This window comes from Mandrillus leucophaeus, unplaced genomic scaffold (assembly GCF_000951045.1).
Source record: "Mandrillus leucophaeus isolate KB7577 unplaced genomic scaffold, Mleu.le_1.0 Scaffold464, whole genome shotgun sequence".
Taxonomy (NCBI): Eukaryota; Metazoa; Chordata; class Mammalia; order Primates; family Cercopithecidae; genus Mandrillus; species Mandrillus leucophaeus.
In genome coordinates, this window is record NW_012104965.1 from 2,600,393 (window position 1) to 2,624,264 (window position 23,872).

The following is a 23,872-nucleotide window of genomic DNA, read 5'->3' on the forward strand; positions in this document are numbered from 1 at the left end:
ACTTGCTTCATGAAAAATGAATTGGAAGAAGCCAGGGAATCACTGATTGGCAAGGGTAGGAAGTGGAATTGTAGGATTTTTTTTTTTTTTTGTAATTTGAAGACTTTAAGTCTAAAACTTAGTAATTTTTCAGTAATTAATTTTCTACTTTTTTAAAAAATAGAAAAATAGCTTTCTTTGTGGAATTCTGTTCATATATCATGTCTAAAGACAGAAACCAATGGATTGATATTTATCTACAGTGACATATTCCATGCAGTTCCCTGGCATTTTCTTTCTTTTTGAGATTTTTAGTTCTATCTAGTAATTACTGATGGAAAAATAATGATTACATAAAAAATCTACAGGAATAGAAAAGAAGAAAAAGACCAGTACCCAAATCTTAAGAGCAGTTGAACTTAGATGAGCTCTGGATGATTTTACTTTACAATTTCTACTTTTTTGTATTTTTAGGTATTCTTTGAAAAGTATGCTTTACTATTTGTAATTTAAAAAATGAGTTTGCATCTTATCTAAATAAAGACCAAATGGATACATCAGGTACCCTGGTTAGCTTGTTCCTTCAACCTGTTTTTACCTCGTCAAACACCATGCCGATCATCTTAGGCATCGTGGTATGTAATGCTTTCGAGCTTAAAACAGATACTAGAATTCAGATATAGAACATTATTTTTGTCAATATTTATTTTTAAATAATCTCTAGAACAAAAGAAATTTAAAAACAAAAGGCTTAAAATGTATTAATACTTGCATGTTAATAATTTAATATTTTTCCTGAATGATTGCACAATGCTTAAATATAATTAAACAAAAAAGATGCAATAAAGTATAATCCCCCAACATTATCCCATAATCTGATTTTAAGTAAATATTACATTTGTAAGTATTTTATGTTCTTTTTTTAAAATATAGTCACTACTATATGTACTTGCTTTTATGTTACATAGCTTTTAATATGTAACTTAATCTCTGAGATATTATTTAGTTGAGAGGCCTCAGTTGATTAAACATAGATTTTCTTATTATAAAATCAGAAATGATAGTACTTGCTTGTAATAAGTGGAAAGGTTAACACTCATAAGCTTCATAATCTTTGAGTAGTTACATATATGCAAAATAATTACCGCAATTACTCTTAGATGATAGTCCTTGGTTTGAGAAAAAGTTTGGTTTGACATTTAGTAATTAAGCCTTATTGCATGATACTTCCTTGACTCAGCAAAGTCACATACAATATAAATCAAGTGTAGAGGACTTTGGTTTTTAAATGTTAAAAATATAATTGGAGCAGATAGGTACCTAAAATATGCTCTTATAATAGGAATTAAAAGCCATTTAGTAAGTCCACATTCATTTCCTATTTCATTACTAAATATTTAAGAGTTTTTCAGTTATGGCCTGTCTCACAGAGGAAGTATGATTATCTAAATATGTACTTTTTTTTTTTTGATAAAGGAGTTGCTTGCTCAACTCTGCTTTCTGTAAAACATTGCAAAATTGTGTGCATCTGCTAGTTAAAACCATGACATATAGCAGGCTAAAATGGAACAGAATTTGATTGCAGACCTGAAGCTGATTTTCTTGGTTTTGCTACCAAAACCATATCTTGCTAGAGTATGTTCAAGATTTTTTGAACAGTCCATGAAAGGTGACAGGGATGTTAATCTCCACTTCAGCCCGGGCAACTTCACTTAAGTCCTTGGCATTCAGAATCAGGAGATAAGCAGGCTTTTGTCCTGCTCCTGGGCTCACCACCACACTCAGAACTACACCTGTTTATCAGAAGTAAATAAGGCAATATTGAGTTTTTAAAAGCCCAAGCTATAGATTAAATGTCACTGAAATAATATAGGAGGTATTACATTGACAAATACAGAAAGCCATATGACCTGAGTTCTTTTTCTGACTCTTGTACCACCTGGCATGAGACCACCTAAAGAGGTCTTTTAAACTCTTTATGTACCCTACCTACACTGTAAGCTCTAAGAAGGGAGTGTCATGTCTGTCTTGCTCACTGCTATATCTCAATATTCTATGACAATGACTACAGCATAGTAGGTACTCATTAAATACTTACTGAATAAATGGATCTGTTCTTATCTGTAACATAAAAATATAGCACCTGCTGTACATACTGTAAAAACTGTGATGATCAAATGAAAAGTGTGTATTAAAAGACTTTGAAAGTAGTAAGATATATCATATGTATGGTTTCTAAGATTGATCTGGAAGCTGACTTCCTTCAAACAAAATGAGAATAAATTTTTTATAGTTTTGACTGGATATATAAAGTCATTTAGTGTGAAATGGCTCTACAATTCTTTATCTCATTTCTCGGTAGTTTTCCATATTTTAACCCCATAGACTGTAATCTATCTCCCTGTCCCAGCCGAGAAGCAGTTAACTAACACTGATGATTTGCAATTTGAGTTACTGTATTTGAGTTGCTGGTGTGGCTCTGGGTCTTTTTCAAGCCCTAGCTTACTGAAAGAATGGATGAAAATGATTTACAGAGCTTCCTTCTCATTCTCTTGTATCTGCTATAATACTTAGAATTATAGCTTCTCTTCTTAGAATTACTATTTTTTAGAAATATGTCTTCATCAGGAAAGGCAAAAAGCTAGAATTCATGTTGCCATTTTTTCTTCCTTCTCTCCCTCATCTAGAGCAGACAGTGATGCTCCATCCTGACACCAAATGGTGCTTCGACATTTTTTTTCTACTGGTAATCAACAAGACCTGATCAAAAGATGAAAATTCTTTTCAAATAAGTTTAATTATTCGGTACTGTTCTATTTATAGTATTAAGGATCTTTTTTTTTTTTTTTTTTTTTGAGAGGGAGTCTCGCTTTGTCGCCCAGGCTGGAGTGCGGTGGCACTATCTCCACTCACTGCAGGCTCCGCCTCCCGGGTTCACGCCATTCTCCTGCCTCAGCCTCCTGTGTACCTGGGACTACAGGCACCCGCCACTGCGCCCGGCCAATTTTTGTGTTTTTAGTAGAGACGGGGTTTCACCGTGTTAGTCAGGATGGTCTCGATCTCCTGACCTCGTGATCCGCTCGTCTTGGCCTCCCAAAGTGCTGGGATCACAGGCGTGAGCCACCGGGCCCGGCCTAGGATCATTTTTTAGTATTACGGAATAATCAACCTTACTCCTTTCCTAATGAACTAACATACAGAACTGCAGTAAGAAGAATATTCAGACACAACAATTGCTTTCATTACCATCATCTTCTTCCAAGGCATCTGGGTGAGAAACAAAGATGGGTTCTGATGGGTATGAATCAGGCTCTTGCCAAACCCAAGTTTCTTTAGTTTTGACATTCAGCTTACAGAGCTGTTTGTGAGAAAGAAAAAAAATCAATCAAGCAATCAGTCAATATGCTCTACCTGACTAGCATATACTCAAAGCACTGTTCAAATATTAGTAAGAAGGATTAATTACCCTATCTGGAACAAAGTGATTCAAGCCAAGTCCATACGCGTATGTGTAAGGTTTCCCACAATACTTCTGGTAATTGATTTGAGGAAACTCAAACGCTACGAAATAGAGCACATGCATAGGAAAACTCTTAATCTCTTTGAAGGAAACATTTGCTCACTCCCGTGTGAGGTTTCCTCTAGATCATCTCACCTTGGCGAGGCCCTGAAAAGAGAACCTCAGGCTCCAGCCAGATTGTCTCGTCACTGCACAGAATTGCAGTGGCAGTTGTATGGGGGAGCGTGATTAAATTCTTGCCTGTGTCAGCCTAGGAGAGAAGATAACAGAAACCTCAGTGAGCAGGAAAGAATTCAAACAGCCAGAAACGCAGACTTCCTAAGCCTTGGCTCCTGAGTTCTTTTTTAGGTCAACGTACAGGGAGGAACTGCAGGAAGCTATAGATGAGGGACCCTGGGATGTGACTGGGAAAGCTATCTGTGCCTGTGTCAGTCACTGGCTACGTATCACTGGGAAAGTCACATAACCTCTTAGGCCATCAATTTCTCTTCTGTAAAATGAGACCATCCTTGAAGAAAATTTAGGGCTCCCAAGAAAGGCCTCTGCAAAACAAAAAAACAAAAACCAAACAAAAATCTCAAAACCAATAATAATAATAGTTAATGTTTTTCTGCAGAACAACAAAGACTTCAACTGCCTGAGTGATGAAAGAAAGTGTATCTCTTTCACAGTTAGAATATGTTTTGATTTTGCTTGAAAAAAAAAATCCTTACAGTTATGTTGACAAAAAGAAAAAAAAAACCCACTGGACCATATGTTTACTAGGATCTCTTGTCACACACACATGATTTTTCTGATTCTTTTATAAAAACAATGGACACTATGAGATTTTTCTAAGCACATATCTACTTATTAATAATCTCATCAAATACTTGACTAGATATTTTGTTCTAGACTCTATTCTTGGCATTCAGGATATTTTGGAGAGTGAAGTCCCTGTCCTCTTGAAGCCTACATTCTAGTTCAAGGAGATATACAATAAATGTAATTAATAAATTTTATAACATACCACAAATGTGGTGAGAAAAAATAGAATAGAGGAAAGAAGATCAGAAATGTGAAGGGTAAATGGGTTAAAATTTGAATAGATGGTTAGGGTAGGTCTCTGAACAGGTGGCAGTGGAGACAAGACTCTTAGAAGATGAGAAATTTAGCAATGCACATATCTGGGGAAGAGCATTCAAGCTGAGAGAACAAATTGTGTGAAGGCCTGAGGGAGGAGGATGCTGAGTTTGTTTGAGGAGCATCAGAGAGTCCAGTGTGGATCCTATCGACTGGGCAAGGGGAGAGAATAAGAAAGGAAGGTGTAGAGGTCAAGAGCCAGGCTATACAAAGCCTTGTAGGTCATTATGAGGACTTGATCTTTCTCTGTGAGTGAGTGATGGGAAGCCATTGGAGGGTTTCCAGCACAGGAGTGAGATGCTATGATTTATTTTTAGGGTAGACTTGTTAGTAGGGAGGATCCAAGAGTGGAATCAGGGAAACCAGTTTGTCTTGTAGTAATCTAGTTGAAAGAAAACAATGGTTCATACTAGGCCAGTAGCATTGCAGTTAGTGAGAAGTGGAAGAAGGGGAGGACAGAGTCAAGAAGATTTCCTATTAAATAAGATATGGGACGAGGAAGAGGCATGAAAGTAAGAGAGGCATCAAGCATGACACCAAGGTGTTTGACCTGAACAAAGCAAGACTGATGTCACAACAAAGATGGGAACTACAGGTAGAGTAAATTTTTGGTGGGGGAAAATGAGAAGTTCAGGTCTTGTCTTATTAGACTTGAGATGTCTATTGGACATCCAAATGCAGATGTGGAGCTGGCACTAGCAGGTACGAACCTTGAGTTTAAGAAAAAGCTAAAAATGTAAATGCATAAGGCATGAATATTTAACAACAAGTGAGTGTAGAAATGGAAGATAGGAGAACCAAGGCCTTCCAACAAGATGAGGAATGAGAAGGTAGCTGGTTGGGGCAAAAATGTCAAGAGAAGGATTTTGTAAGAGCCTGATAAAACTGATCCATTGAAAAGGGTAGGAAAGTGGTGATCTAGGAAAGATGGGGAGAATTGGGAGAGTGATCTCCCTGAGAGGGTGAAGGAGGATGAAAGAGATCAATTCTGGATAGGAAGATGGATAACTCAGTGTATGAGTACAGCTGCTGGTGGGTGGCTAGACGTGGTGGCAAGTCTATGGTTCCTTTCTGATTTCTTTCATTTGTTTCAGAGAAAAAGGAAACATAGTCATCAGCTGCATCTGAGTGTGGAGGCGGGAAGTGGGAGATGGTAAACGTTTAAAGAAAGAAGGTGTGGAATATTTAACTAGCAAAGTGAGAGAGTAAGTGAAGCAGGGAAATGTAGCAGAAAGATTTGTGGTCATGCATCTAAAATTGGACCAATTAACATGACCAATCATTAACATGATTGTGCCTTGTCTGCACTTAGTTGGGCCTCAGAGGTATACGTATGGAGGGGGTAGAGAGTTGAATTTAACTAGAGTTGTGGTTTTGACAAGTGACTTTGATAAAGTAAGAAAAAGGCAAGGGAAACGAAGGTCTACATGAGAAAGTGATTGTAATTGTTGACCGTAAAGCTTAAATTGAGTGAGGAGAGAAGGTAAATCCTCAACGGAGTGAGAGAGAATGAGAAAGTACTGTGTTCAATGGATTGGAAGTTCCTGGTGGAAATTGCAGTAGGGCAAGTGATGTTGAAAGATAAAAGGTCAGGGTGTGTCATGCTTGAAACTGAGATTATGGAAGGAGTATAGTCTTAAGTACTGGCAAAGTCGAGGGTATGAAGGATATATATATATACACACACACACACACTATATGGCTATATGATTAGATAAAATGAGATGAAAACTTGGGGAATTTTAAGCGTGAATAGAGGGAACAATGATCTGAAAGCAGCAAAGAGGAAGGACACCTACCCCAACTCCAGGCTAAGTGGTAAAAGTGCTGTACCCTGGGCAGAGGAGAAACTGCTTCCACTGGAAATTACTGTTGGGGAGACTGGTGTCCTTAGGGGAGAGAGCCAGATTTTGGTTAAAAAAAGAAGGTGAAGGGAACATTCTAAGAAGAGAAGACAGGAGATTTTTCTGGTGGTGGACTAAGAATTAAAAGTAAATAGTGGAAGATTTTCAGAATAGGGAAAGGATAGGAGGTGGGAGCCAATAGAGGAGAAGATTCTGCAAGATTTTGTGAAATAAGGGACTCGAGGTACTTAGTGATGATGCTGGGAAGAAGTGAGGGGTGTGCACATGTATGCATATTTATGTACATGCATACAATAAGTACAAATGTCTATGTCTCTGTTTAATATATTATTTATGTGGTTTCAAGTTGAATTTGTTTACTTTGCTCTATTTTGCTTATTTTTCTTGTTAAATTAGATTTCCTGTTTGTTTGTTTGTTTCATGAGACGGGGTCTTGTTCTGTTTTGTTTGTTTGTTTGTTTGTTGAGACAGGGTCTTGTTCTGTTCCCCAGGCTGGACTACAATGGCATGCAGCTCACTGTAACTTTAAACTCCTGGACTCAAGCAATCCTCCTGCCTCAGCCTTCCAAGTAGCTGGGACATAACACCTTTCTATTTCTCTCTTCATTGCCAAACTTTAAAAAATGTACATTCAGTAACTGCTTCCAGATACTCAACTGTTTACCTTAAGAGCCCTGAAACCTGACTTCTGTCTCTCTCACTCTATTTCCTTAGAGATCACCAAACCTAATGCTTCATTCTTAGTCTTCAGCCTTTTCAACTTGTCTGTAGCAGTGAGCACCGTATAACCCTCACTTGCCCTCATCTTTGTGACATTACTCTCTCTTAGTGGGAACTAGGGCCTTCTGGTGGCTCTTGTTTCTTTTTCTGGCTTCTCTTGTTTCTACCATTTTCTACCCGTGGGTATTTTCTGGAGCTACTGTGCTTGGCTATCTTCTCTCTCAGTATTCTCTGGCTTTCAAATTCCTTATTTTTAAATAAGCAAATTTTAAATGTTTCTTTTCAAAAACCTATTCTAAAGTATGATTTTCCCCCCACTAGCAGTCTCATCTCTCTATTTTTATATATTTTATTATCATTTCAATACCAATAATTATAGGCTTTACTTTTGTTTAAAAACCTTCACTGTCTCCCCATTACCAGTTCAATAAAGTGCAGATTTCTTAGCCTGGCCTTAAAGCCTTCTAAGATTACAATGTACTTTTATAACTTTTTATCCCATTTACTCTACTACTTTTGCCTATGTTCCCACCAATTATAATAGCCAATTCTCTCTGCATGTCTCCCTCTCCACTTCTCTGTCTGTCCTCAAACCGTTCTTTCTGTCTTCAGTTGTTTTGCCTCAATCCCATCTCCACCTGCCATATTACTGCCCATTGCAAATAACTATGTTCCATGAATCTCCCCTGCGCTATCATCTGACTAGCTATTAATACATCAATTTATCCCTCCTGAGAGTACTACCCCTGTGCTGACATGCATGGCTATTCCCGATTCGCCTTCTTTCTCTGTGATACACTAGGTAATGGGCTCCATGAGAACCAGAAGTGTATTCTTTTATGTATCCACTGAAACAAAGAGTGTGATGCCTGTTGTAGTGGCTACTCAATAACTATTAGAAGAAAGAGGAGACAGATTAAATGATGTTAGATATTTGTTATCATTATTACAGTTCCCTATTCTGTAATTGGGTAATATTTCTTCAGGCAATGATAACTATACAGTTAGAAAAATCCTTCCTTTTTCTGTATTTTGAAATGTGAATATTTAAGTTAAGTGATCCTTTTTTATTCCCTTAATTTAAAGAAGATTGTGATTTTTACCATTACTAACAAAATAAGAGTTTACTGAAAAACTGACTCATCCATTTGGCGAGTATTTTGGGGACACTCAACTACATGTCAGTGATATGCTTCCTAAGGGAAAAGCAAAAATCCTTAAGGTACCTAGATTGATCTCTCTCCATGACCTTTTTTTGGAGCTCCAGACCCATGTATAGCAGCTGCCTATGGAATGCTTTGCTAAGATGGCTAGTGGGCACTTTCAAATTAACATCTGTAAAGTAAAATGTACTCTTTTTTCTACAAGCTAGCTCCTCTTACTTCTATTTATTTATTTGAGATGGAGTTTCGCTTTTGTTGCCCAGGCTGGAGTGCAATGGCATGATATCAGCTCACTTCAACCTCTGCCTCCTGGGTTCAAGTGATTCTCTTGCCTCAGCCTCCTGAGTAGCTGGGATTACAGGCATGCACCACCATGACCAGCTAATTTTGTACTTTTAGTAAAGACGAGGTTTCTCCATGTTGATAAGACTGGTCTTGTACTCCCAACCTCAGGTGATCCACCCGCCTCAGCCTCCCGAACTGCTGGGATTACAGGCGTGAGCCACCGCGCCTGGCCCGGCTCCTCTTACTTCTGTGTTTTCAGTTCAATGAATTATACCATCATTCACTCAACTGCTCAGGGTGGAAATCTTGAAGGCATCCTGAACTCCTTCCTCTCTCTTACCCCTCACATGTAATTAGACACCAACTGCTGTTGATTTTGCTGCCTAAATATTTCTCAGCTTTGCATCTTCATCTCTCAGTCACCATTTTCTTAACTCAGATACTTATTCCCTTTTATTTGCCTCATTGCATTAATCCTGTAATAGGGCTTCTAGCCTCTACTCTAGACTCCTCACTTTCCAGTCTGTCGTCCATGATGCTGCCAGAGTAAACTTTCTGAATCACAGATCTAATCATGTCCTAAAATACACTTAAAATACACACTTAAAATATTTAAATGGCTCCCTTTATTTATATAACACTCAAAGGCTTATGTAGCCCTTTGCAATATTGCTCCAACCTATCTTTCCAGTCTCTCTGCCCAATACCCATCTTCCCTACACCCCTAAATAAACCAACCTCAGCAACTACTTTATATTTATAGATGAAATCTTGCATTTTTAACTCCTTCTTGCCTTTATAGAAGCCCTTTTGCCTGTCTGTAACTCAACCTCAATCTCCTCCCTCTTTCTCATTCTTCACAGAGCTTACAAACTTGCTTAAGAGCAGTGGTGTTTGGTTCTAAATTGAGTTTATTTTCTACGACACCATACCTAAGCCTTTGGTACAAAGTTTTACATTCCATGTAGCTGTTTCAATAACCCCTTTTGTGCAACCAGGGAGCAAATAGATATAAAAGAAAGCATATATTCACATATCTATATGTTAGAATTACATTTTATTGATTTTTACTGGTATTTCCATCACACTGCAAATTCTAGATGTTACTCTGGTTATTCTAAAAAGATAGTCTCTAAATACAGGGAAGAAAAAAGTAGAAATAAAGAGATGACTGTCTATTGTTAGTAATGATTTTTAACCTCTAGCATTATTTTTCAGAAGATTTATAGAAAACCAAAACAATGAACTGATTTCCCTATGAGGGTACTTTTTGATGCTTCATCTCAAAATTATTTAAAGTATTTATATTATTGATAAAGTATCATAGGAATCAGTGGATCTGCACTATTCACCGAGGAAGTATATTTTAAAGACAATTTTGTTGATACAAGAACAGCAGATTTAGAATCAAAAAACCTGGTTCTTATCCGGGCTCTGCTGTAGTTGCTTTTGCTAAGTCACATTACTCTTTGGAGCTTTAGTTTCATTTGTAAAATGAAGGAAGTTTAATTATTTTTAAAGCTCCTTCTAGCTCTCAAATTTCAAGACTTTATGTATAAACATGAGGCAGGAGGACAATTCCTGAGAGAGATGAAACATTCTGGTTAAATCTGAAATCTGTGGAGAAGCAGGTTACCTTGTCAATATTCAAAGGAAGTACATATCTCCTAACTTCAGGTTGGGGAGCCTTTCTGGCATTTTTTTTCACCTCTTCCCAGTTCTCACGTAAATTGGCTAAATATAAGTAATTATAAACAAACTCAAATCTGCAAAAATAAAAAGTCAAACATGAGCACAGGCAATTACAAATAATTTTAGAGAGATGATTCATGCCTTTTTAAGCACAAGTGCCTGCCTGTTCTTTATTCTACAACCCAGAAACTGCTATTGAGCCAGGTGTATTAGATCATTTCCTCCTGCCCACACTGGATGAAAATAAAGAAACCGGCTTAATGGATTTGTTTAAGTAACAGCAGCTTTGAGATATTTTCTGTTCTTCTTTCCTGTCACCATTCTGTTTGTGTCTTTAGGGGCTGTTGTCTTTTTAGTGACTTGGCTAGTCTGAGAAACGCAAGCCTTTTTCTCCCTTCTCAGAGAGGATGGGGCTCAAGTTTCCACAGTGATTCTGTCAAGTTTAAGTTCACCTCTGAGGTCACGGAATCTTTTGTTTTCAGGTGGGGTTCGTGGACCCAATTAGTTTTCAATCATTAACCATAGTTTTGATGTTCAGATTACCTAAACTCCCTGCTACTTTCTCAATTACATTTTTGACTCTTGCATACCTCTTGCTATTTTAGATGTGATTCCGATTGAGAGCAGCATCCCCATAAAAGCCCCTAATTTCCAGGAACAATGGGAGATATCGCATTTATCCAGTATCCTTTCTTACCCTTTCCAGCAGCAGAGATCCACAATCAGAAACCCATTGTCTTCATAGGTGTTGATGTGATGGAAGAGGTTGAAAGGAGAAGTCCTGTATTTATTATTGAGGTACTTTTTCCTTTTTTTGTCAGCAATATGAAGCCAAACCTTGAAAAATGAGGAAAATATTTTGATGCATTTAAAAAGGAAAAAAGTGTACATTATTAAACACACCTTCTTCAGAATCACAAGCTCAACAAATATATCTAAGACTTACCCCCATGGTTTCATTGGACTCAAAGCAATCCATGTAGTTGGCTCCCCAAAGACTCCATGAAGAAAGGAACTTGAACAGGTTAATTTTGACTGGTGTCTCCACAAAAACGATATAGTTGGGAGTCAGACCAAAACTGTTCAGAAACACAAACGGGCTTGTGAATGAAAGGGCTGATTCTCAAGTCACAAACAAATTTGTATACATGCAGTATGCTCAGTTACAAGAATCAACAGTGCCTACATGAAATTAATTATGTTTAAATTTAGTTTTCTGAAAAAAAAATTGTGATCAGGATTGATATCAAAGGTAGGCAAAGCAAATCTTTAAACTTGAGTTTTCCTGAAGATTCATAGCAGGCCTTCAAGTTACCTATGAACGTAAGATGGCTTGAATCGGTCACTGCAGGGGAATTGTACAACGATCTCTGACTTGCTTATTGGATCTTCCTTGTCTGAAATAAAGTGGTTTTAAAAGGCTTTGGAACAGCCTCTTATTTTTTTTAATACAAAGCATTTAGAACAGCTTATACAGGCAAAGAAACACATTTTGATTGTTTTAGAGAGGTTATTTTCATTTTCTCCATCATTTGCACTTCTTAGTGAAATTTCATGTGACGCTGCAAAATCACCCAGGAAAATCCAAATAGCAGCAGATTTGGAAACGTGCATTCAAATACGGTGTGGCAAGCGGAGCATAGTGGAGTCACATCTTGTAATAGCTGGAGGTGGGTTTTAAGTCAGGGGAGTAGGGAAAAAACCTCAGAATGGGCAAAATGCCTTTTGCAACATCTTAAGATGCCCAAAGGATATAGTTTAGATGGGTTTGTGTCAATAGCCCCGTGCAGTAATTCTTAACACACATTAAAATTTACTCACTAGAAAGTGAATGTCCTCAGACTTTAATGTGCATCAGAATCACATAAAGAGCTTCTTAAAATACTGATTGCAGGCTCCACTCCCCCAATTTCTCATTCAGTCTGCCCTGGACAGGGCTCAAGATTTGTATTTCTAACGGTTTCCTAGGTGATGGTCTTGGTCCGAGAACTATACTTTAAGAACTGTACTAAATAATACTAAACAAAAATCTGTATACGTTCAAATAATTCCATCATCAAGGTGGTGAACAATGAACCTGGCAATAAATGGAAAATGAATAGAGAATTCTTGGGTACACTCCTTTTTGCTGTAGTTTTTTTTTCTATAGTATTTATATGAGTTAACAGATTTGTTTGTAGTTTTGGGAAGTAAGCACAACATACTTAGTACACTCTCATACATGTATGTATGCTATTATGCACACATACATGCTTATTTAATTTAGTTTTGCCTAGCACATGGATAAGTGCTCAATAAATGTTTGCTAAGTTTGAATCCAAACTGTGTATGATCAAATCCATATATATATATTATGTGTGTATATATGTGTATATATACACACTACATTTTTAAATTCTAGAAGAGAACTTGGACACTTGCTTTCTATATTTTCAAGTTGTCATCCTTTGATATGATGCCCTTGGGCATTAGGACCCTTATAGGGTAGGGGTGAGGGCAATATTTCTGAAATCTGAGAGTAATTTAAGTATGCACAAAATGCTATTTTGATATTCTGATCTTTCTCACAACATAGTAACCTTCTCACAATACAGATACTTGTTTTCAGAAGAGGACAGATTGGTAAACTCACCTGTTTGCAGTGGTGGGATCTTTACAATGTTGTAGGCAATTGAAAAATTTTTTCCAAAGCAATTACCAATATTGTAAACGGTTCCATCATTTTCAATGTGGGGGTGAGCAGTGGCTCCATTGACGGAGACATAGTTGCAAAGATCAACCTACGGAAGTAAAGTGAATGCCCTCCCGTTGAGAGAAGGAAGATACATTATACCTTTGTCCCTAGGTCTGAGGTCACCTCTACCCCTTGAACTCTCACCCTAAGTGCACTTTCTCTTTCTTCTCATCTCTCTGGATTCTACCCTCTTTCACCTTGAGTTCCCACCTTCATGCAGAACACACTGCCCCTCATGTGTCTGAATCTGGAGTTACCTGTGACATCTCTTTATCTGATGTGTACTATACAAGGCTCTGGTTAGTTACTTTTAGTATATGCAGATTGACCTCAAGCCATAAGTTTGAGTCTTCAGACTTTTTTATACACTTATTATTGTATTAGATTTAATTGTATAAAATTGCTAATATCCAAAAATTGTTGATTTCAAAAAATGGCAATTTTGTATGATACTGTGTAAATACCAACTATGTGTCTTGCATGCAGTACTATATGAGTTTGGAACTGAAAGGGACTTCAAGCTTCATGTAGTATAGAAAGTCTTAATTTAAATAGACTTTAGGAGAACCATGGATCTCTTTTAATTAAATATAAACATTTCAGGCAAAACATTCAGCATTTAATTCAATTTTATGTCTCATAAGAAGTTTAGAACTGCAAATGTAACACAAATCTCTGTTTGCAGAAGGATAAATTGAGGTCTCAGAGAGATCAAGTGTCTTGTTTAAGGATAAAGAGCTAGATAAATCAGCACTAGATTTCTACCTGGGACCTACTTGGTAAAGATTTATTGAATGAATAATTAATGGAATATATATTTATAAATTATTTCCAATTAATTTGGGGGATTTTTTTTTAAAGCATAGGACATTTTAGCACACTTATTTAAATAATAAGCAAGATACTCATTTATTCAATCAATCATTTATCAAATGCTCTGGGCTTTCACTATGTGCCAGGTACTGTACTGTACCAGGGCCCAGGAAAGAGAAGATCTTTGCTTTCAAGAACTTCATTCTAGACTCGTGCTGTTCTATTAATATAGTGACCACTAATTTTTAGATAGAACTTCAAATTCAGCTCCTCAGTCACATTAGCTACATCTCAAGTGCTTAATAACACCGGGATAGCACAGTTATAGAGCATTTCCGTTATTGCAGAAAGTTCTATTGGCAGCACTGCATTAGACCAATAAGCTGGCATAAAGCACTGCGAGTGTGCAATGGCGTCATAGAGAAACACCATCTAGTCCAGACCGAGGGATTAGGCAGTTTTCCTGAGAAACATGACTCCAACTAATGTTTGAAAGGTGAGTAGAGTTAGCCAAGTGGAGCAGGATGACAGTGTGTTCCGGGGAGTGGGAATCCTAACGTAAATGCCTACTGTAAATGCATAGACTTGTGAAATAATGTGTGCTGTTTGGCAATTACTAGTAATTTAACCTGGCTACCATGAAGAGCATGCATAGAGGAGGGGAAATAAGAGTGGGCCAGACACAAAGACCTTCACTTGGACTTTATTTGGGAAGTTATGGATTCCCTAGGTGGAGTAATAATTTCTTATTTACATTTTAAAATTTCCTACTGCTGCCTTAAATAAATTGTATTTAAGGGAATCAGTCTGGAGGCAAAGGCACTGGTTAATAAGAGTAAACAATCAAAAATTTCACATTTTTAAAATTACATTTTACAGTGCTAGTAACAATGGAACCTGACCCCTTCCTAATAAAGTCTACTCTGGAGCCATACCATAGCTTCTATATTTCTCATTAAAATACCATGTAATTACAATACAGATTCCCTGTTAAAGTCAAAGGAATGACTTAGAAACTCAGGTTTTGTTCTTCTCTAAAGGAGCTACACTCACACTTGTGCATGGTTACACACACAGTATAAACAAGAAAGGGCTGTGGGGAGTATATGTTAAGACGCAGTAAATAGTCTGTTGAGAATTGTAGATCAACTTGTGCTATTGAGACTCAATGTTGAGACTATTTTTTTTCTTCTTATTTTTACCAGTACTGCGTTTGTGTTTCTGGCCTTCAATTTCACCTCTTGGTCTCCCAGCTATACTGTATCTCTTTTACCTTCCCATATAGCTCACACATGGCTCCCCAAATAAACATTTTGAAGTATAGCCCTACTCATACTACTTCTTTGAGCAAAAACTTTCAGCAGCTTCCCATTAGCTAAACAACATATTCCAAATATTTAGCCAATTATTCAAGCTTTTAGTTTCATCCTACCCTGTGTCTCACTATTCCCCTGACATTAACTACTCTAGGCAACCAGTTCTCCACTGGGAGTGTTATTGCCTGCTAGGGGAAGATATGGAAATGTCAGGAGCATTTTGGGTTAGTACAATGATTGAAAACATGACTGGTGTTTAGTGGATGAGGCCAGGGATGCCAAACCTCTCCCATGTGTGGGGATGTCCCCATAATGATGAGTCACCCCCTGCCTAATGTCATACTAGTACCTCCACTGAGAAATGCTGCAAGTCTAGTCAAAGGAGATTGTTCTCCAGTTTTCACGAACACCTTCTACCTCTATGCCTTTGATCGCCTTACCCCCTCCGTCTAGCATATCCTTCCCCTAAATTCCCTGAAGTCATACCTCTCGTTCAACTTCCAGCCCAAAACCTTTCCCTTTAAACCTTCTTTCACCTGTCCCACCTTGCATTGCCAACTATTTCCAGAAGTTATTCCTTTAGTATTTGTGCTTTCTTAAAAGATTTTCCTTCTTAAAAGACTTATCATATTCTTTGTGCTATTACAGTTATATATTTCATTTCTCCACCTAGACATTAAGTCACCTGATGATAAGAACAATGCCTTGTAAGTAGGTGTATCTTAATAAATATTGGTTCAAAATGTGTATCTGAGGACTGCTGCATTGAGATTCCCTAAGTTCTCAGTAAAATTTGTCACTTCCTAATATTGCTGAAATTTTGTTCTATGCTATTTCATTCAAGATATAGCTTTATTTCTCATAAGAGGTATCTATAAGAAGGGGCAAATTAGTGCAACATACTTGCCTAGAACCATAAATAGCATGATTTTCAGTATCAGTAGCTATAATTTCTTGAGCACCCAGTATTTACCACGTTCATGCTAGCTTATAAAAGCTATGAAACACAGGGACCATGTTATCCTACTTATTGATCTATCCCTTGCATCTAGCATAAATTCTGAATATGGAAAGCACTCAATAAATATTTATGTCATGAATGAATGAATGAATATATTAGGCATTTTATATGGGTTTTCTCCAATCCATGTAAGTGTTTAAAAATTTATAGATGAAGAAACGATGTTTGTCCTATGTCAAATAGCTAGTCATTGTTGACAACGCTAGGATTTGAAACTTAATCTGGCTCTCATGTTCTTTTCACCAAATTGCACCAATTGCAGGAAGGCATCATAGACAGAGGCAATCAGTGCAATCCATTTGGAGCTTAGAATGGTCATTCTGTGTGTCTTCATCAAGTCAGAATCAAACATTCACAGCATGAATAATTTATGTTGATTTAATTTTAAGTTCCAAATTCTAAGTTCCCGAACATCACCTAGCACTGTGTCCTACCTGCTTAATTGTCTCCAAGGTCTCTGGATTAATCTTTGTAATAAAGTTGGTCTCTGTGCAAGCGTAGTAGTCTTCCCCCACTGGGTAGACATTAACAAGGGCATTGTCGGTAACCTCCACTCCTCGAAAGTAAGAAAAAAACCTGTAGAAGCAAATGAATTTTTCAGTCCAGTAATTTTCAAGCCATGAGAGAAAAAGGGCTAATGTAAAATGTCTTGAGTAACATTCAGTTTGGGTTCAGTAACCTGGAAAATATATTCTTGCAGGGATCTGGGAAAGCACAGGTGCCAAATTCTGTTATGACGATCCTTTTCTCAGTCATTGCCCGTACGTAAGCATCAGTGCGGATGAACCTGAAGGACATTGAAACATAAGGAAGGGTATAGACAGGAGCAATCCGTACAACCCATGTGGAGCTTAGAATGGGCATTCTATGTGTCTTCATCAAGTCACAATCATAAATGCACAACATGAAGAATGAAGGGTTTTATTAGCTCACTTTCTTGGGGTGACCAAGCAGGGCAGACACAATGTCCCACGAGTTTACATTTCTGTCTTCTAAACCTCACATATGAGGAAATTGAGGTTCAGAGGAGTTAAGTGGTTGGCATATGTAGCCAAGCTGGTTTAGAATCCTAGTTGGTCAGAGCTGGACAGCATGAACTTTCTGTATCACACCATGCAGCCCTGGGGGAAGTTCACATAGGACCCCCACCCCCGTCACCTACAACCTGTCAACCTAAACTTACTGGGGAAATTCCACACATGGTGTGCTGAATTATATTCTTCTCAATCTCTCTCTGTCTCTTTTATGTTTTTCTTCAATTTTAACATTTATTTTGTTTTAAAAATTAAGTGTTCTTGAATTCTATCTCTTGCCCAGACAGGTCTTAGAGTAGATAGCATACCTTGTCCAGGATTTCTCATGTCGACAGCCAGTTGCAATCTGATTTTGTACTTTTATTTATTTATTTGAGACAGAGTCTTACTCTGTCACCCAGGCTGGAGTGCCGTGGCGCAATCTCTGCTCACTGCAACCTCTGTCTCCTGGTTTCAAGCTATTCTCTTGCCTCAGCCTCCCAGGTAGCTGGGACTACAGGCATGCACCATCACGCCTGGCTAATTTTTCTGTATTTGTAGTAGAGATAGGGTTTCACCATGCTAGCCAGGCTGATCTTGAACTCCTGACCTCAAGTAATCCAGCCACCTCGGCCTCCCAAAGTGCTGGGATTACAGATGTGAGCCAACACGCCCGGTCGCACTTTTATGAAGAAGAAAGAGTGCCCTGATCTGTCGAAGGTATATGAAGCTTTATCTGAACTCCACACTAAGCTGTCATGGCTACATTTCTGCTTGACATCATCTGTTTCTCTTCTATTATCACACAACTTGTCCTGCTTCAAGTCCCCTTTCACTGTTCCTTTACAGGTCTTGTCAAAATGCCTGAAATCTGTGGTGATCAGCAAAGCCACTAATAGGCTTGAACGTGAAAGCAGAAGACAAAGTATTTGTTAATACTTGGTTAACAGGGGTTTCCTGGAATGACAATTTAGAGCGTCAATAATCTCTTGTTTTCAGAAAACTTCTCTTTCTGGTATCATCGTGACATGCTCTGTCCTTCACTACCCTCTTACCAGTGGCCTTTCCAATTTTATAAAAAGAAAAAGGAATCAAGATGGCCATGGTTTAATAATAATAACAAGCATCACAATAGCTATTATTATGAAGTGCTTTGTGTGTGCTAGACACTGTGCTCTCATTTAATGCTTGTAATGAACGTATGAGGTAGATTCTATTATTTCTCCCATTTTACTAATTATAAAACCAAGAATTGGAGGTTAACATCTTGCCAAAGGTTACCCCAGGCAAGTCATGCCTGTTGAATACGGGGTTTAAAGCCACGCATGTTGGACCCCAAAGCCCTAGGCTTTAGCTTCTCCTTTATTCCATGATAGTATTCCCTCGTGTCCAGGCAGACACACTGGCCTAGGTACATTCTGAGAAAGTGCGTATATAGGTTGCCTCCTGGGTCCAGAGGTTAAAACTCACATGGGAGGAGGAGCTGAGCTAGGCCCTACTTAGGGGAGGAGGAGGGGCACGGAGTGCTGCTTTACCTTCTGTGGTATGTGACGTGTCCTTCTTTAAAGTCAAATTTGTGCAGGAGGGCTTGCCCATCAAACAGGTGGTAAAATGGCTCAGATCCAACTTCAAAGAGTCCTGGCCCACATCGAAGGAGACTGCCAGTGAGCCACAGGGGGATCCTGCCTGTGATGAGGGGAGAAAGAACGTTGCTTCTTATCCCTGCCTTGGGCTGGGCTTGTCCTTGGTAAGGCAGAGTGTATCAGCAGCCTAATTGGGCAGCTTCTTCCTCATAGAGCTGGCAGTGATTTTCATTCCCAGCCCTCGCGCTGGATAGCACTGAGAAAATGTCTGCTGACTTGACTCTCCTTCACTAGGAGACCACACTGTGGGAAATGTGGTGACGCCCCGGAGTGTGGATAAAGGGTTAGAAGGAGTGAGGGAGAAGCATCTTGAGAGGACAGGGACTCTCCACCTAGATCTCCCCAAACACCAATCCATTTGCCTTTTGCCATCTCATTTTGAAGAAGATTTTCAAATTTCTTGATATATTTTAGTAGAGTGAGGAGTAGAAGGATGGATTAAGAACGGGAATAAATATATTTTAAAAAGATGTGTCTATAGAAAAAAACTTTTTAAATGAATAAACAGGAATCCTGGCTCTTTAAAATCTAGAGCTATATCCCTCTGTGAGTGTGAGCTACTGCCTGGATGAAAGTCAATCTGCTGTAGCAGGAAGTCCACAGGGTTGGATGTCAGGGACCTGACTTCTGGTTTAGGATCAGCTCACATGTCATCTCTGGACCTCAGTGTCCTCATCTGCAAAATGTGGGGTACCCAAGAGAGTCCTTAAGGCCTCTCAGCTTTCACAGTTAGGTTTGTCCCTAAAAACCCAGGTAGATTTATCCTTTGAGAAAGGCAGTGCTTGACAGTGTTTCCTTGATTCTTACCAGTGAATTTTTTCAAGCAAATGGATTATTTCCTATAGCTAATAATGATACTGATAGTAATAATTACTGTCTATTGATCCCTTTGTGTTGGATATCGCATGAATCATTCTATTTACATTACTCCACTTAATTTTCACAAAATCCTCATGAGGTAAATTTTGGGCTTTTGTAGATAAGGGAATTGAGGCTCAGAATGTTGAAGTAACTTAGAGGATTCACAGACAGTGAAATGATAGAGTTAGGTTTGCATCTACATCTGCCTCCCAGCAGAACCAACATTCCTCTAATAAAATGGGCATGGAACCCACCACCCTTTCACATTCCCAGGTGCTTGTCCCTGGACCTTCATTTATTCAGACACCTATGGAACAGATATTTATAGGACATTTACTATGTGCCAGGCACTGAACTAGGCACTGACAGTTTGAAGATGACAAAGGTGTAATCCTGATCCTTACAGAATTCCAATTAGGTAGCGTTTTTCTACCTTAGAGAAATAAAGTAAAGGCAAATGAAAGAAAATGGGTTCTTGCTATAAAAAGCCCAAACCACCTGATCTCTCTCCCTGTGACCCACAGGGGGAGTCTGCATTGAGAGATGCCAAGGAATAGGAAGCCAGAGAAGAGAGACTTTGACATAAAAGAGGATGGTTTAAAGATGGGCGAGACCAACCTGTTACATGAGCCGTGAGCGGCGAGGACAGTTCCTCCACAGTTTCAAACAGTTTCTTGTAACCACCAGCAGGATGCTCGACCCTGAAATAGTGGAAGAATAAGGAAGAAGCCCATGTTGATGCTCCAAGTCTGCAGAGATAGAGGCAGAGCTGCAGGAGACAAGGCACTCTAGGGCTAGCTCAAAGCCTGTTCTCTCCTACCAGTCTAGTTTCAGCCCGTCGGTTGAGGGGACGGAGGGGCGGGAGCCGGGGAAGGGGACGGGGAAGGGAACGGGGGAGGGAGGAGTACATGAGGCTGGGGATGGGGAAGACTACTCAGGTATGGAAGGGGGTCCCAGATCACTGCTCTGATGTCAAGAGAAATGACCTCTATGGTCACAGTGAACTTAATCCTGTCCTCTGCAGTTTTTCTTTACTTCGGAATACAAATCAATCAATCCTACTGCCATCACTTCACTTCCTAAAATTTGTTACTAAACAGGGTCCTTCCCACAGTATTCTCCCACCCTATCAACATGCTCAGCTCACTGCATCATTGATTTTCTTGCCTCAAGGCAAGAAAATCTCCTTCCTAGGGGTTGGGAGATGACAGCTTTTTGGGTCAGGTACCTCATCTTTCATTATCCACTCATATTATACCATAATTTCCCCCCATGATCTCATTTTTCTACCAGTCCCCAACACCTACAGTACTTTTTCATCATAGTCAGACCAGGAGATTCAGGTTCTTTATTTTTGTTTATTTTCTACCTCCTCTGTTCAGTTTCATTTTATAACTTAAAAAAGTGGAATCTCTGACCAGACTCAATTATAATAATTACCTTTTACTCAACAATTACTATGTCCTGCATACCATAAAAAGAACTTTGCATGGTATTAGCTCTTTTAAATCTCACAGTAACATAATGGAGTAAAAGCTATTGTGACATCTTTCTATATACGGGAAAAGCTAGACTTAAAAAGTTAGGTAATTTGTCCAAAGTCACATGCTAGGAAATGACTGGGCAAGAAGTGGAGCCCGAGTCTGTCTGAAATCCCCATACTCAAGACTGCTTCCAAACCCTGGGCTAAGTCACACAAATCCCCCATAATTTGGACCTGAATTCTAGAGAGTTGCTTTAATACATAAGCAGGAAAAAATGTCCCCACCAAACTTTAAGGGTCTTTCCTAAACAGGTCGTTAATCAATGCCTTCTCTTCAGGAGCTCTTGAAATAGCACATTTATCATGAATCCACTAAGGTGTTTTTAAAAAGTCTCCCAGAAATACTTACTGGATAGACATTTTCTTCCAGTTCAGGATCCAGAGTTCTGGCACCAGCTGCAGAATGAAGAAGCAAGTTCCCAGCCAGGGGCCTTTTTATGCCTTCTAAATCCCCTAAAAGGAGCTATGACTTTGGGAGCCCTTTCCCACCCCTTCAGCTGAGGGAGGGGGAACAGAAGTTGCTTTCAGCTCTCAGATCCTCCTGATGCTTGAGCTTTATTTGGGCTTGCTGTTCCCATAACAGTTATTTGGCTGTTTTCCAGAGACCTCAATCCTTCCCAAGGAGAATGAGAACAGATTAGAAAGAAAGGACCCGGGTGGGAGTGGCCAGCATCAGGCCTGAGCTGATCCCAGTCACCCCACTGGACCTTGGCACCATTCTCTGGGGCCCACCTCCCTGTAATGCCTCTGTGCCTTCATTCTCACCCTCATTCATTCACTCACTTATGTTTAAAAATATCTATAAACATACTATCTATGAACCAGACAGAGATGGGTATTGTCCCTGTCCCTGTCTTCACAGATCTTATAACTCTGTAAGAGTTACAGGAAACAAACTATTCAACAACTTTTGATTAGTGCTGAGATTGGAGAAGTATAGAATGTTATGGAAGCACATTGTGCACCTCTAACCCTCTCTGGCCACCTTATTGATAGCATTCAGTACCAATATTCTTCCCACCAGGTTGAGGACTTTTGATTTGCTGAGAATGAAATTCTGCATATCTTTGCTTGTCACTAATGCCTGTCTGTTCTCTGCCTGACCTTATTGTCCATTGGTATATATTTGGCACTCAGAGAGTATACAGCACTAATTCATTCATATCTCCACACTCTTTCATTAAGTCTCAGTTGTTTGCCAGCACAGACATGGTGCTGCCCAAAGAAGTCCTTGGAAAACAGGCAAGATATATACTACGCCAGCTGACAACCTTAATATTTTTTTGAGAAACTCATTAACAATTTTAAATTCAGTTAGTGGTTATGGCTACTTACCGTAGGGGTCTTCTTCAACAAAACTGTATAACAATTAATCCAAGTGCTTCCCAAGATATACAACAATACTTCATTTCCTTACAGTGAGGGCATAGGCATGTGATGGGCTCCACCCATTAGGGACAGTGGTAGAAGTCCTAGTGGTAGCACCTGGGGATCAGCTTCCATAATATCTCTGCCCACCCAGGGCAATTGTAGTGTCTCCATTCCACTGTGGAGCCTGGAAAATTGTTACTGGCTGGGTAGCCTCCAAGCTCCATCCTTTAGCCATCCCAGAGATTCTGTTACCTCCCTAATATTTAAAATATTTGCATTCTGCTTTATTAGAGTTAGTTCCATTATTTGCAGCTAAGAACCCTATGCCTATAAAATGATGGTAGTATAAAATACTACCATCATTTTTTTGGGGGGTATAATCACTTTTGTTGAATCTTGGAGAGCTAGAAGGGGAGATTAATATCTATCTTTGCACGTTAAAAGACCTATTTCCAAAATACTTCAAATAAGAAACTTCTCCTCAAAGTATAAGGATAATCCAAATCTTCTTAAACAGCAATAAAAAAATACATTTTTATTTATAATTAAAGCAAATGCTTCTGTATCATAAACACAATATTAAACTTCAATAAATATACCGCTAATTTGGAGTGAGCATTTATTTGCACAATACCATATATACATTTTTTTTTGCTATGAGAATGCTTTATTAGGCAAAACCACATACTATGAAAGTGCTTTAAAAGGCAACAGGAGGAGATGTGAAGACACAAAGAACAAGGGCATAGTGACACATGGATATTAGAACACACCATGGTAACAATCCACACTGCTTCCACCCTTTACCCAGAAAAGGAAGGATCTAGGCCACCTCCTCCTCATCACTGTAGGATGCTGTGGTACCACCCAGGAAGAATATTGATACTAGCATTAGGAAGCTCCAGGAAAAAAATGAAGTATCTAAGCTGAGACAGGATAAATATATAAAAGTTAGCCAGTCAAAGGGCAGGTAGAAGAGTTCAGGCACAGCTTGTAGAATTTACAAAAGTCTAGAGGCTAACGTAAGGTGGGAAAATAGCTAGAGATGAAACTGGACTAGAGATAATCATAGGCCAGATTGTGTAGAACATCATAAACCACGTACAGAAATCCAGACCCTTGTCATGAGAAGAGGGGAATCACTGAAATATTTTATTCAGAGGAGTGACGTGATCTGATTTGCATTTTAGTAAGACCACTTAGTCTGCATT

At 38.8% G+C, this 23,872-nt stretch overlaps 1 protein-coding gene across 1 annotated transcript; it reads right to left on the reverse strand.

The window, feature by feature from the left end:
* Positions 1 to 666: 666 nt before the first annotated feature.
* Positions 667 to 21,899, reverse strand: RPE65 (retinal pigment epithelium-specific protein 65kDa). The gene is made up of 14 exons (XM_011995000.1): positions 21,640 to 21,899; positions 20,366 to 20,448; positions 18,779 to 18,929; positions 16,910 to 17,017; positions 16,665 to 16,806; positions 12,979 to 13,126; positions 11,662 to 11,743; positions 11,293 to 11,425; positions 11,044 to 11,183; positions 10,291 to 10,420; positions 3,635 to 3,749; positions 3,446 to 3,540; positions 3,226 to 3,337; positions 667 to 1,772 (listed from the first exon to the last, which is right to left on the reverse strand). The coding sequence occupies exons 1-14, from the start codon at positions 21,648 to 21,650 to the stop codon at positions 1,621 to 1,623; spliced, it is 1,602 nt and encodes a 533-aa protein (XP_011850390.1). The 5' UTR covers positions 21,651 to 21,899; the 3' UTR covers positions 667 to 1,620.
* Between the last annotated feature and the right edge of the window lie 1,973 nt (positions 21,900 to 23,872).

Bases quoted from the DNA above. Each gene is read 5' to 3' on its own strand.
- RPE65 (XM_011995000.1), bottom strand. The intron at 11,426-11,661 runs GTAACTTGAAGG...GTTTCTGAACAG, and splicing joins AAGCCATCTTACGTTCATAG to TTTTGGTCTGACTCCCAACT. The intron at 1,773-3,225 runs GTAATGAAAGCA...TCTGATAAACAG, and splicing joins TGCCTTGGAAGAAGATGATG to GTGTAGTTCTGAGTGTGGTG.